This window comes from Centropristis striata, chromosome 13 (genome assembly GCF_030273125.1).
Source record: "Centropristis striata isolate RG_2023a ecotype Rhode Island chromosome 13, C.striata_1.0, whole genome shotgun sequence".
Taxonomy (NCBI): Eukaryota; Metazoa; Chordata; class Actinopteri; order Perciformes; family Serranidae; genus Centropristis; species Centropristis striata.
In genome coordinates this window covers 15,849,701-15,863,604 of record NC_081529.1, presented here as the reverse complement: position 1 = coordinate 15,863,604, position 13,904 = coordinate 15,849,701, and the positions used below count along the sequence as shown (strand labels likewise).

The 13,904-nt window shown below is 40.2% G+C and overlaps 1 protein-coding gene across 2 annotated transcripts; it reads left to right on the top strand.

Annotated features, from left to right (window-relative positions):
* The first annotated feature begins 1,146 nt into the window (after positions 1-1,146).
* On the top strand, positions 1,147-13,408 carry limd2 (LIM domain containing 2). 2 transcript variants are annotated; one of them, XM_059348504.1, is made up of 4 exons: positions 1,147-1,312; positions 10,715-10,759; positions 11,000-11,136; positions 11,776-13,408. In XM_059348504.1, the coding sequence occupies exons 1-4, from the start codon at positions 1,310-1,312 to the stop codon at positions 11,933-11,935; spliced, it is 345 nt and encodes a 114-aa protein (XP_059204487.1). In that variant the 5' UTR covers positions 1,147-1,309; the 3' UTR covers positions 11,936-13,408. The 2 variants fall into 2 exon arrangements, with proteins under 2 accessions (XP_059204487.1, XP_059204486.1); XM_059348503.1 differs by lacking the exon at positions 1,147-1,312 and adding an exon at positions 3,462-3,519.
* The last annotated feature ends 496 nt before the right edge of the window (positions 13,409-13,904 follow it).

Below are 13,904 nucleotides of genomic sequence, written 5' to 3'. Positions count from 1 at the left end.
ACTTGGGATCTGATACTTCTTAACCCCCCCAAAATGAACCATTGCTCCACTCCTTTTTCCTCTCAAAGGTTTATTTGGTCAGCAAACGAACAATACATACAGTAAGCACAGTATAAAGTAGATGTATACATAATAAAATGCCAAAAAGTGTGCATTTTTTAACCAAAATGATTAGAATTGTTGTGCATTTGCAGCTCAAAGTAGGAATGGGTAAAAAAAATAAAGCAATCTTTTCAGGTGTAGTATAAGAATATCAATAAATTAAAATTTATCAATTTGATAACTTCAGAAACTAATTACTTTTCAGATTTTTGATTTGAATTGATTCTGAGGAAATATATATCAACTAAATAATGAATGAGCTAACCAGCAGTATATAAAGTGATTAGAATATACACTTTTACAAGTGATTTACACATGAATGTATCAATAATCATAATCCAGTAATTAATGAATTCTGAAATGGGATCCTTCATAGTAAGTACTTTTAGTACTTGAAAGGGATGTTTAAAGGGCCAGGTAGGAGGGGGAAAAAATAACGGGGGGATCACCATTCACTTCGAGGGAAAAAAATAAAAATGACGAGAATAAAGTTGAAATACCATGTAGGAGGAAAACAAAGTCGAATTGTCGAAAATAAAGTCAACTTTTTGAGCTTGGTAAAGTAGACTACAAGCTACAACATGATCCTCCCCAGTAGGTCTAGTATGTGTCTTTAAAAATCCACATAAATTACATAAAAGCAGATTTTCCCAAAACAATAGTTGTGGTAGCCTACTACCAAGACTAGCTCATTTATGTTTAGGGGGATTTCAGTAGGCCTACTACTACACCCTTTAATATTTTGGTTATTGCTCATTTCATGACATTGGTGAAAATCTGAAAACCGAGTAATTGACACGGGAACAACGAATCTGTGAATATCTTTGCGTAAGAAACAAATGTAATTTACAAGTCAAATATTAATCTATGTGCACACTTTCTTGGCCATTAACGCTGATTCTGCTGTAAAAGCTTGACAGTCCCTTGTTCAGCTTTGAGTTGTGAGTTTTCCGACAGCTCGTGAACGCACTCGGAGCAGATGAGAACCAATAGCGTGCGACATCCTGCCGAAGAAGAGAAAAAAAACGGTTCTGTTGAAAACCGAGACGTGAAGCGAAGCGGAGGGCAGAAACTCACCGGCACCGGGGCCAGCAGTGTCTACAACTAAAGCCTCGCAGAAAGCTGTGAATGAGAGAGCAGATATCCACCTTCAGCCACTGAGTGAACAGACGTTTTCAGCCCAGCGTGTCGCAGACCAGAAGCGCAGATGGTGAGTGCTTTTACAGCGTCAGTGAGTGTCTGCAGCCTCCTCCCTCCTCTCTCCTCTCTGCTCCTCTTTTTGTGAGATGAGGTGAGGTGATGATGTCCGTCCACTCGCTACGGGGTTAGCTAACCGGGAGCCGCTCTGTTGTATAAGCCACGGCAGGAATGCTGGATTTAAATTGATTTATTTGGGGTTAAACTAACATTAAAGGAGGCTTTTGTGTTTAATTTGAGGGGGATTTAAACGCCATCCGTCGTGTTCCTCAATATGCTAACAGCGTGCCGCTTGTTTTAACGTATATTAGTTAGCTAGCTTGCTGGCTAATTAATATCAAAGCTAATTTAAAACCCTCTGAATTATACATTTAACTCAGATTTATCCACCTAATTTGACTAGTCACACTTCAAACAGATAATAAATCTAAAAAAAAATCCCCTCCCCTATCAGCCGGTTTGCAAATTAATTTTATTATGTGCCGTCGTTTTCTGTTTTTGTTTTGTTCGAGCAGATTAATGTGGGGGTTGTTTTGGTCGCAAAAAATATGTTGTAACTGGCCCCAATGAAGGCTCCGACCTGCCCAGTGTTACATAAAGGTGTTGAGTAAAGCAAAGCGAGGTATGTACAGACAGAAGTAGACTGTAATACGGATTTAACCCCATTGACATCTAACGACACGTTAATCAAAGCAGAGAAACCCATTTTAAGATTTTTTATTTAGTTATTATGCCCATATTGCTCCTATTGAGACATTCACACTAGCACTCTAGATTTGTGTTTTTATCCTACTTTGCAATCTTATTTGCAAAATTACATTATGCAGAAAACATGGTGAAACCTGGTTATCCATATACCCCAAAATCATTGCATTATCCATATTTCTGATCATCTCTCTCTGCCACTCCTTACTGTACCAAGAGAGAGTGATCAGAAACCTTAATGAGGTCTTTACATGCCACAGTATCAGAGGGGTTACTCTAGCGAGCATATGCAAGTTTCTCAAAACTGGGATGAAGGTTCATCCAGGTTTGAGCCCAGGATAAGATACTGGTATTCTTGAAAAACAGGTCATAACTGTGATACAAGTGAGTGAAAGATCCACTGCAGTTTATGAAGCTCACCTACAGCTGCTAAGATAGTCATCTGACTCATACTAAATGCATGAGTGACTGGACAAACATCTGTGTGTCAGAATTATATTTAAAACGGTTCACCAGGTGGAAGAAAACATGTTTCCCCCTTTTTTTTCGACTTAAATCTCTTGCTTGTGTATTTTGTCAAGTAGTTTACAAACTGCTCTGTGGTCTTGTGAAACCACTTTTTATCCATCCCCAGGCACCACATTTACAACAGTCTGTCATTATAGCCCTGGCATATGGCGACAAGGCTTAAGTAAGTATATGGTCATTTTCATTTCCTGCCACCGTCAGTGGGCTGCCCGACTGTAATTTCAGCTAGAGTTGACAGCACGGATTGACACCCTGACTGATTTATGTCAGCATCCCGGTGGATTTTAGAGGCTGTTGTCGCAATTTGACTTGTTTGTCCAAAAAACAACAACAACAACTAATAATAATGCGGATTTAGACAAAACCCAATTTTGCAAATCTGCATTGAGGACTAATAACATTTATTTTGTTTGACCATATGCTCTTCTGTCAAACAATAACCATTAACGGCACAAAAACCTGATTTGTCTGGCCTTGTCAGCAGTGCCATATGTTGGGGGGGGGGGGGGGGGTTTCCTGCTGTCAGATGTGCAGAACAGTATTAAATGGGTCGTCAGCAGACCAGGCCATGGAGCTGCAGGCAAAAATGCTGAAACTAATACCTGCATACCTGTCCCAATCTTTCCCATTTCCCAGTTATTTATAGTGTTACAGTTAGGGTTTGCTTTGACAATTAGAAATATAGTCAGGGTGGTTGTGTGAACAAAAGGACATAATGGGGTTTTTTTAGGTCTGGAATAGGTGTAGATGTTTCTTTTAAGGAATAGCAGCGATTTGTAGTGTGTGCTGCACAATTCATGTTAAGGTAATTACTTTCCAGTCTTCAGACAAATGTCCAGTTGCCAATTTGACACAAACAGTAAATGCCTGCCATGCACTCAACCCCTCTTTTTTGTTTGCTCTTGTTTTCCTCTCCTCTCAGGAATAGAAATGTGACTTCAGGCTCTACAAACCTGTATGGAAGTTTTCTGGTGCAGACAGGCAAAGGCAAAGACTTAACAAATTCCTTTTACTTTGATTTGTTTGATGTATTTCATTTTCCTGACACGGATCACTACAGTCTACTTGAAGTTATTCCCAGTACGATGTCAAAAGCCAATAATTGTCTCTTTATTGCTTTTTATTTATTGGCATTTTGTTTTATATCACATTTTTCAATCAGCAGCTCCCAGCTGTTTGAATCGCTGTGTGAATATCCTCAGTTAATTTTCAAACAACAGCCATGCACTCACATTGCTTTGCATATCCGTGGTTGTCAGCACTGCTCTAATGCAGGCTATCTTGTTTAAAAGGACCTGAGGGCAGGCTGTTTAGAAAGGCTCAACGTGTAGAGTTTCCCTACAGTATCATCCGTCACAGCAGACGTATGAGGAATCTCATTTAGAAATCAACAGAGCTCTGTGGGAATCTACTCACTATATCTGAAATGCTCTGTATTTGATCTTCGGGAAAACTTCTTAAGATGGCTTATTTGTTGGGGGAAAACATTAATTCGTCTGTCCCTCTGGAAGTCTTCTGTCAGCGCAGAGCAGATATTTGCATGAGATTTTGAAGACGGGATGGGGCACGTTCGCCTGAATTCCAGTCCTGGAGGGGATACAGTTGTGCAATGGTTCCCCCTCTTCTTCAGCTTGATAACATCTCATGAGAAGAAGCACTTGAGGCTGCTTCTTCTCCAACTTCAGTTACGAAAGATAACAGCAGCCTTTCACTTTGTCAAGTCAACACAGGCTACAGGTCTTCCACACATTCTTTTACAGGCTGGTGCTGTTTCTGTTCCTTGCAATTCTAAGAAGAAAACATAAACAGACCAGCTGCTGCAGCATACCAGCCCCAACCATTATTTTTTATGAACGCCATTTAGGGACAAAACAAATTGGAGATGCACTACAATTTTTCTTTAAGAACGTGCATTGTATTTGGCTTTCTGTCTTTATTACTAGTATCTGATTTTTATGAGATGTTTTAACTTGATCTCAGATCTCAGTCAGAGGAATTAAGCCGTTTTAATCGTGCCCTAAGGCAGCTTTTTCACAGGAGTGACAAAATGAAACCGTTGAGGTCTTTTTCATCAAAGTTTGACAGGCATTGCGCTGCAGAACATTAGGCTCTGCGAGCAAAAGCTGCTGACTGCTGTTACAAGTAAAAAAATCAGTATGACTTTCTGTCTGAAAGGATGGAATGATTCTCAGAAATGAGTGTTTGCTTTTTTGCCGTTTCCCTTGAATGAACAGTAAAGAAAAAGAACTGAAAGTCTGACCTTTTTTTTTTTGGTCTTAAAGTTATTGAGCCCTGCCATCATTAGTTGATTAAACAAGTGGGTCAACAGAAAGCAAATTTTCAAGGAAGAACTGATTATCAGTAGTAGTATTTCAAGGAAAAATGTCAAAATAGTCCCTTGTTCCAGATTGTTTTTTTATAATTGAAAATTGAATATGTTTGTATGAGTTTTTTACTGCTTATTAGACAGACCATCTAAAATATGAATGTCACCTTTTGTCTGACATTTAATAGATGGAAGGTTTATTTAATTTATAATGGAAATAATTGGTAGTTGCAACCCTTTTCCCAGCTTCCTTCAAGTTGAGCAGTTTTTAAGTGCTTGTCACACTCCAGCAATATAGCTGCATATTTAGATAAATCCTTTAAAAGGTTTTATCTGGACATTAGCAGCCTTCCCCGGACAGGAAGTGAAAAACAAGTGTCTGGCATCAGCTGACTGAAGAGACATTCGAGCCTTCAGACACTTGAAAAATGCCCTGTCACTTTTTTCGTTGCATACAGGAAGCTCAAAAAGGGAAGAGAAGTAGTGGCTGACCAAACGCCCATACAGGCTCCCAGAAGTGATTACTCTGCAGACTGGTGTGGTGAACTGCCGTCTGCACCCTCACACGTGTCCCGACTATTGTACAGCATTTGACGCTCTCTGTCCACAATGAATCCTATAAAATCGCGATTCTACGTCATGTAAATAAACCTCGTACCAATCAGCTGTGTGCTCAAGATCAGACTGGAGACATAACCACTGAAAAGAAGAGTGATTCGCCTACTTGCTTTCTTCCTACATTTGTACTTCTTAACAGAAAGCAAGTGTTTTATATTTTACGCCACACAATAATGACAACAGCAAGTAGGTTGTTCATGTCCCTGGTGGTCTCCCTCCAGCCAGCTGCCACTTTATTTAGCTTTTTGTCGTGAAATAAGGAGGTATCACATAGATAACTCTTAATTCCAGCTTTCTGTGTTGGCTGTTCCTCGTGCTTTGTGGCGCTTTCATTCAGAAGGACAGGGATTTATTTAAATAATGCAATGAATCTTATTTTCAATCTTACTCATGTCGCATTCAGTTAGGACAAAGTGTTGCACTAATTCATCCTACTTTGACCAGCTCCCAAGCCAGTCCACTGTCAAAACCTCAGCTGAAAACTTAGTTTTCCATCACAGAAAAGTTTTCTGTTAACCACATACCAATCTTAAGTTTTGGGAGTGGGTTCTTCCCAGGCAGCTTGTTGACATAGCTTGCTTCGTCTCGTCTTGTTCAGAGTCTTTGATGGAAATTGCTGTCAAGAGAAACCTATATATCTGTCTCCTGCAGCAGCTGACTTAGTAGTTGGATCAGTGCCCTGGCTTGTAGGTATGGAAAGTGCAATATACAGTAAGATGCCATCTGCAAAAAATATTACTTAAGATGTGGTTTATGCTGCAAGCACTGGACTGGAATGCTGTGATGAAGTTTAAAGTCAAACTACTTGACAGCTGATAGATGGACTCATTAACACTGTTTTGTTTTGAAGGATGAGTTTCTTCACATTTGTTCTGTTGTTTTTCCACTCTGATGTCCCGAATGATTAAACAATGATCACACTTCTAAAAATAAGGGATGAGAGAGAGTGGGAGCCTTGTTTTGGATGAATGACATAAGAAGTTTGTTAACATAGCGCCTGCCTTCCCTTCTAGGGGCTTGCTGCTGCAAATCGTGCACCACAGCGTGTATTCAGTGATGACTGGAGGGGCGGGGGTTTATCTTATTGTGTTGTGTCCATCAGCATTAGGAAGAGAAATAGAGGAGTTACTACTTACCATTTGAACTCTTTATGAACACATTGACCTTTCACCCTGGCAATATTCTTTGGAGTTGTTGTAACTATTCTAAATAGCTGTGATCTACGTCAGCAGATAGCCCTTATAAACACTGAGATTTAGACAAGAGGGGTCTGGTTTATAGTTTCGGCGCCTGTTTGCCTTTCATAAAAGTGTGGGACTTGCACAAATTTTTTTATGTTTTCTAAACTTCATCCTCAAGCTGTTATGTCTTTTCTGATTTTGAAAGAATAAGGACATTTTACCCCCTGTCATGTGGTGGTCTGTGGCCTCAGGGGGGAAATGGGCAGCTGGATCTGTGACAGTAAAGGTTACGGATCCTCAACACAAAAGGTTAAACACAAACTCATCGAGACTAAGATGCATGATTAAAGGAATAGTTGGGAAATGCATTTCATTTTCTTTTTCATTGGAGTTAAATAAGAAGTTTGATACCGCTCTGATGGACAGCTACCACCAGCAGCTAGATAACTTAGCTTTGCATAAAACTGGAACAGGGGAAATGGCTACCATAGCTCTGTCAGAAGGTAATATCTACCTACCAGTGACTCTAAAGCTTGTTGATTAACAAGTCTTTATCATATATTAAAGTGTAAAACGCACAGTTTTTGTTTTAATGTGGGCTTATGTGCCAGATTTCTTTAAGAAATCGCTGTTTTTCCTTGTTTCCAGTCTCTATGCCAAGTTCACCTTAGCCTTGGGGGGCAATGGCCGATATTTCATATTCTGTTGTAGCCAGGGGATGTCAGAATAACAAATATTCATACCAAGACTTTCTCTTCCGTCTGCCAGTTGTTATTTATAGCTCGACACACAGCTTTATTGATATTGCACTAGTCTTTATATTGCAATAATAAATGTTCAGCTAAACCGATACCCACAGACAGTTAACCTGCATGCAACCCAGATTTAGACTACAAACGGAAACCAGAATGATACCAATGCCAAATCTCGTACCATTTCCTACGGAGTCTGTTTACAGAGAGTTTACATCTTTTCATGCAACCCTCTGCAAGAAAGAGAATAAACAGATTTTCCAAAATGTATAAACTATTCCTTTTAAACAAATTAAAAGAGGAAAGGGGAACCTGGCACCACCCTACCAAAAGCCTCTGGGTGGTTACAACATGAACACAGAAACACACACAGGCAGCCATGTGCAGGTGTGATTAGAATTGAAGCCAGGGATTGATGCCGTGGGGCAAGAGTTGAACCTCTGTTGCAAGAAGATTTCACCACTTGTGTGAAAGTGGTCTTTGTTTGGTAAGATGCAACTCTCCAGCTGGCTCTCGCTTCTTCTTCTCACACAGTGGTATGTCAAATGGCTGCACAGTCAAAACAGTGTTTGGCGGAGCAGATCTAATTAACTACACTACAAACCTTCTTTATTCATGTTTACATCGAACACCTTGTTCTGTGCTCATAAAGGCTCTTTTTTCCCCACCCCTTCATGTATTTGGTAATCATTTGTCTCTTTTATTAGCCAGGACTCTTGAGTTAATTTGTGAGTTGTTTGCTTCTGAACAGAGATCATAAATATCTGTAGTTTATTCACTCTGCAGCTAAAGCTTCCATACAGAACAAGTGGTCGTTAGCAAGCCGTTTATTGGGATAGAAGTAATTTAGGCCGCTGCTGTCTCCGTTGGGACTCTGTAAGACAGAGGAAGCCAGATGTGTCATATCAACTTCCTGCCACATCTGAGCTGCTTGGTGGCAACTGAGACAAATGTACATATAAGGTAAAGAAGACAAGATGGCACAAGCTAATCTGAATTCTTCCAGGATGCCTGTGTGTGTGTGATTGGTATGCAAGCCCACCCCCTAACATGGTAACTAATCTTGCTGCGTTGTTTTTTACAAAAAAAACATTGCCAATTCTGTGCCTTCACTCAGATCAGATTTCCTTTTTTGGCTGTGTTAATTTATGATTTCATAGTGTCTAAATTAAGCCCCTATTGACCCTTATTTTCCTGCTCTTACAGCATACGACCAAAGTAAACCTCCACTAAAAATAAACTGTGAGAACCTAACACATTCAAAGTTTTCAGTGGTGTTAAAGAGAAGACCAACGTCATTCTGGTTCAGCAGTCGTGCTACTATAGCAGGAAGTGGTCTAGCATGCAGTCTGCTAGATAACCAGCAACGTGTGAGCTGTCTGCTAGCTTAGCAGCAACTGAGCTCAAGAGGAATGAGGGATGAAGAGTAGACGGTTGTGATTGCATCTACAGGAAGCTGCATGGCCTCACTTAATGAGCCAATCGTTTTCAAAGCATGTCATCCGGTTCTCATAAGTGCAGACAACACCCGGCTGCTCCTCCTACTCAGTGGTTAAGTGGTGCATTAAGGTAAAAGGTTCAAAATAGTATTCAAATCGCAATGCACAGGCAACATTTATTCATGGGATGGTTTTCAGAGAGGGCCACTTTAATTGTTCCAGATCAATTCAAAAGGTTCAGAAGAGGAAGTGCAGTGTTGCAACATTGTGAGACTATACATTTGTCAACCAGTCTTTGGTTGTATTAGGTTGAGAAAGCTGGTGCACATCAGTGAGCAGAACCTCTTTGTCAGCATGGACAGAGTTTAATAAACATCAAACGTTTTGTGCTGATCTGTTAGTGGCATCTTTTACAGAACAGATGACTGAACACATAGCTCCAGTGATTTTATACACATTTTTAAACGTTTTTTCATGGAAAGTTAATCAAAAGTGTCAGATATACCCTGTTGGCATCAACAATCAGTGACGTCAACAAATTAAATGTTAATTAAAGGTTTTTTTCATTATGAAGAAATTCCTTGATTGCTTAGGTGTTTATTTGCTGTGCTCGCCAAATTGAAAATCCCCATCGTCCAGCTTGACTTTTCTTAATGTTTTTGTAAGTGTAACACACTGTAGTTATTGAATGATATGGCTTTTGATCACAACTCTCGTCAGGCAGGTCGACATTTTTGCTTTTACTTTGTGCTGTCATTTCCATCACTGTGAGGGACATTTAATTTGTTATTTTGCCTGCAAAGCAAGACATTTTTACAAGTCAAAGAGTAATAGACCTGCAAAAATGAAGATCAGCAGTTGCCTCTGATGCCAAAGATCTTCTTCTCTTTGCAACTCTGATAGCAGCCCCTGAACCCCTCCACCCTCCCCACCTCTGTCTCTGCCTCCAGCTTCAGCTCCAGCCAAACTGCCTTACATAACAGGGTTTTAGCAAAGTCTGCAGTGGACTTTTCCCCGGCCTAAACAGAGGCAGCCCTTCTTCCCCACACACTGGCTTTTCCATGGCAGTCACTGTGTACATTTCTGAATGTCTCTCTGTCTATTATCCCCTTGAACTACCTGTTAGCCCTGCTTAAAGATGTGGCCGTGCTTGTTGCTGCTGGGAACCGGCTGCAATACTCAAGAGGGCAGATACAGTCATTACTGTTGTGTTATGTCCTCGAGCTTGAGATGGTGCAAGCTTCTTTTTCTTCTTAACCTCCTGAGCACCTCGGGGGAAGTCTTTCAATTCCTTTTGTCATCGTGAACCAAACTGTAATTACCTGACGCCTACAATGTTCAGGAAAATGTGGTGACCTATGCTAAACGGCAGCCACAGAATTTAACCTACAATTGTGGATGATTGAAGGGTCGAGTGAAAGAAGTGCTCCATTACACTCATGGATTACAAAGTTGCAAAGATAAAGAGCAGCAGAAAAGGTGTCTGTCCTGTTATGTCACTGAGAAATTGGACACTTCCTGTGATATATTCAGGTGAAGTTTCTTAACCGTAAGGCTGGTTCTGAGCTGTTCTGCTATGTTAAGGGCTGCCCCATGCAGAGCGTCCCACAGCTCAGCTCACATGACCAGACAGAAGGCACCTGATCCTCTCCCAGGGGTGCAAAGAGACAGATGGAGCAAATAGAAAGAGGAGGAGAGAAACAGATCAGATTGACAATACTAACACACTGGTAAAGGTAATAAGAGGACAGTGAGAAATGCATTCTTCCACCCTAATAATTGCAGCACTTTAGAGCACAACGACAGTCTTTACACACATTTGAATACATTTGTTTGAAATGTTTGTTTTTCTGTTTGCTTATGCAGGACACCAGAAGCACCTCTGAAGAGAAACCTGTCCACCGATCTAAGGTAAATATGCACTGCCTGTCTTTTCTTTCTTTTCCTCTCATTCATGTAGCTCTGTTCTTCTTCTGTGTGCATTCCTTTTGCCCCACTTCACATTCATCGCCCTTTTGATCTCAGAAAAGAGCAAAGGAAGTCTTTCCTGCAGTTTGTGTCTTTTGTAAATGCAAGCTTTCATCTCACTGAGGATCAAGGCCTCGATCACTCTGTGTGCCTGGTAGTAAATTAGTATATTTATGTGCTCAGTCTTTCAGCTTTAAGACCCCAAAGGAAGTGTGTTCATCATGTGACAAGACGGTGTACCCAATGGAGAGATTGGTTGCCAACAACCTTGTCTTCCATTCAACATGCTTCTGCTGCAAGCACTGCAACGCCAAGCTAAGGTGACTATATATGTATTCTGTTATCTAGGCATGTTCTGGGGAAAGTTTTAAAACTTGTCTGATACCTGTTAAAAACAAACAAGTAGCCTTGGATTGAACGATATATATTCCGCTGTGAAGGGGACCAAAGCCAAACATATTTTAGCCAGCTACAAAAAGTAAATATCGGCACTATCTTGCCATCAGACATGCTTTCTTCAAAGCCACCAGACTCCATTGATAAAAACGTTAATTTTACCAGTGTGTTCTGTGCCATGATTACCAAACTAAGCACTTAGCTGACTTACAATCGCTGAGTGGGTGTTTGCATTGCAAAACCCGGACAAGAATGTTGTGGAGTCGGCCTTTAATCAGGTTACATACTTATAATGCAAGTTTATTGAGTTTATTAAGCATTGCAGAGCCGATACAACATGTGGCTGCTTTATTTTAAGCTCTACTTGATTGTCCCCATGACGTGAAATGCTCGTCTCATCTCATTATGACAAATCCCGGTAGAGTCAGGTTTCACCATTTAAAAATGGTGAAACCTGACACTGTCACAAGCCTACTGTGTTCTTGTGCTTTTACTTGACTTTGTTCTTCTCCTGACTCCTTTTTGGTTTGTACATAACTGTTTGATTCCTCCTCTCCCTGCAGCCTTGGCACCTTCGCAGCTCTTCAAGGTGAATTTTACTGTAAACCTCACTTCCAGCAGCTGTTCAAAAGCAAAGGCAACTACGACGAGGGCTTCGGACGCAAACAGCACAAAGAGCTCTGGGCCTCCAAGGATACAGATACTATAACAAAGTCGGCATAATCATGTCTGCCTGTGTCCCATCCCAGCCATGCCTCTTCCTTATACTCCTCCTAACACCTCCGATACATCACGATGAACACATGCCTCATATGCTGGGGCACTGTTAAATCACCCACGCGCTCACTTTTGCTTTTTAAATGCCATCAAAACAGATACATGCACAAACGGATAGGAAATGACTGGCCAGTCATAATCCATACCACTCAAAAGAAATATTCTTTGGGATATATTTTAGGTTCAATTTAATTGTATTTTCTTCATTTTATTTTCCAATTTCCTGTTCGGAATTGGCAGTTGATTGTGACCAAAAGCCTTCTCTGGTGTGGGGAGTTTAAAAATCTTTCTTTTTTTAAATTCTTTTTAATATTTTGCACCCTTTTTTTAAAAAATTTTTTTGAATAAGTAAACTGTATGCTCAGGCAAACATATCAGAGGGGTTACAGAGCATTATTGTTTTGCAGTAGAGCATACACTCAGGTCAATTTTCACCCGAGGGTTTTCAAAATAATATTGCATACTTTCACTCATCTTAACACAACACAACACAAATAAAAAATAATAGTCCTCAGTATTGTGACTTTGCTGTCAGACAGTTATGTCGGTTTGTCAGGTTTCATATATTTGAGGAATAAACAGGGTACAGAGTACTGTCAGAATAACTGCGCACATCAGCAACAGCTCACCTCTCGTCATGTTTTAATTTTTGTGTTTTAGTCTCATTATTGTTCGCTTCATCCCAAGGTTTGTTCTTATTTTATTGACCACTGTAAGTCGTATCCTTGCATGTTGGGATGACTGGGTCTTAATAGCCTTATCTTATGACTGTATTGATCTATTTGTGTTGTGAATGATTTTGTTTGTTTCATTGATGATCACTTTTTAAGAAGCACTTGAGTCAGGATTTAATTGATGTCATGGCATAAGTTGAAATCCTCTCTGAGCTTTTATTGATGGTTGACATTTTAATGGAGTTCTCAGATTGTGTTTTGTATACTATCTGTACATAGAGCTGTAGTTTGTGATTAGTGAACATTCCCCACCTTACTGTACTCTCGTCTTGCACACGTGACCACACACACAATCACCAGACAAGATAATCACAGGGAAACTGAGGCCTCCTTTTATGTGAAACATCCCTCACTCCGTCGGATGATGCGTCTCAAGAAGAGCTGTAAACATTTGGTTAGATTAATTAATATCTTTCACAAATGAGGATGTTGATAGACGGAGCTTTAGCCTTGCAGGAAACCACACAATTTTATTCCTTCGTCATTTCACACTGTGTCAGTTATTGGCGTCTTGTGGTGATTTTTCCCCTGCTGTATTTGAGTGTGTTCATATAGCTGGACTGTTTTTAATGGGGGATATAGACAGATTCAATCAGTGTCTTTTAGCATCCATTGTTTTTTTTCTCCCTCCCCCAGTAAGCGTGGACAGGTTTCCTTTTTTAAAATAAATGCCTTCCTGTTCTCATCTCCTGTCTTATTAGCTAAATGCATCTTAGCACCTGGACCTATTTCTTCTAAGTATTGACTCTACAGTAGGTAGCAGAGGGAGGGTTTGTCACAGCATCGACCCCCCTGATGTGCTCCTGCATGCTGCATGCAAAACCCACTGCAGAGCACCCCCTGCTGGGGAAAGTGTGACAGTAATATCTAGTGTGATGAAGAAAAAACTCGCCCCTGAATTCAACATAGCCTTTATTCAAAGTTTTTGAATATGTTGCCTCGGTCTGCAGTGCAGCTACTGCACTCCAGACACTTTTTATTTTTATCTAACTCAAACACCTAAGAGAAATTAACCCAGTTAGACAAGATTTCCACATTTATATTTCATTCTATACAAAGAATGAGTTTAAAGCCATTCAAATATCTCGTTTTAGAAAATGTCTGAATAACCACTGAGACTTGACTTGACACTTGAATGACACAAAGTAATTTTGTGACTGAAGGTTTACTGTGAATTTGAG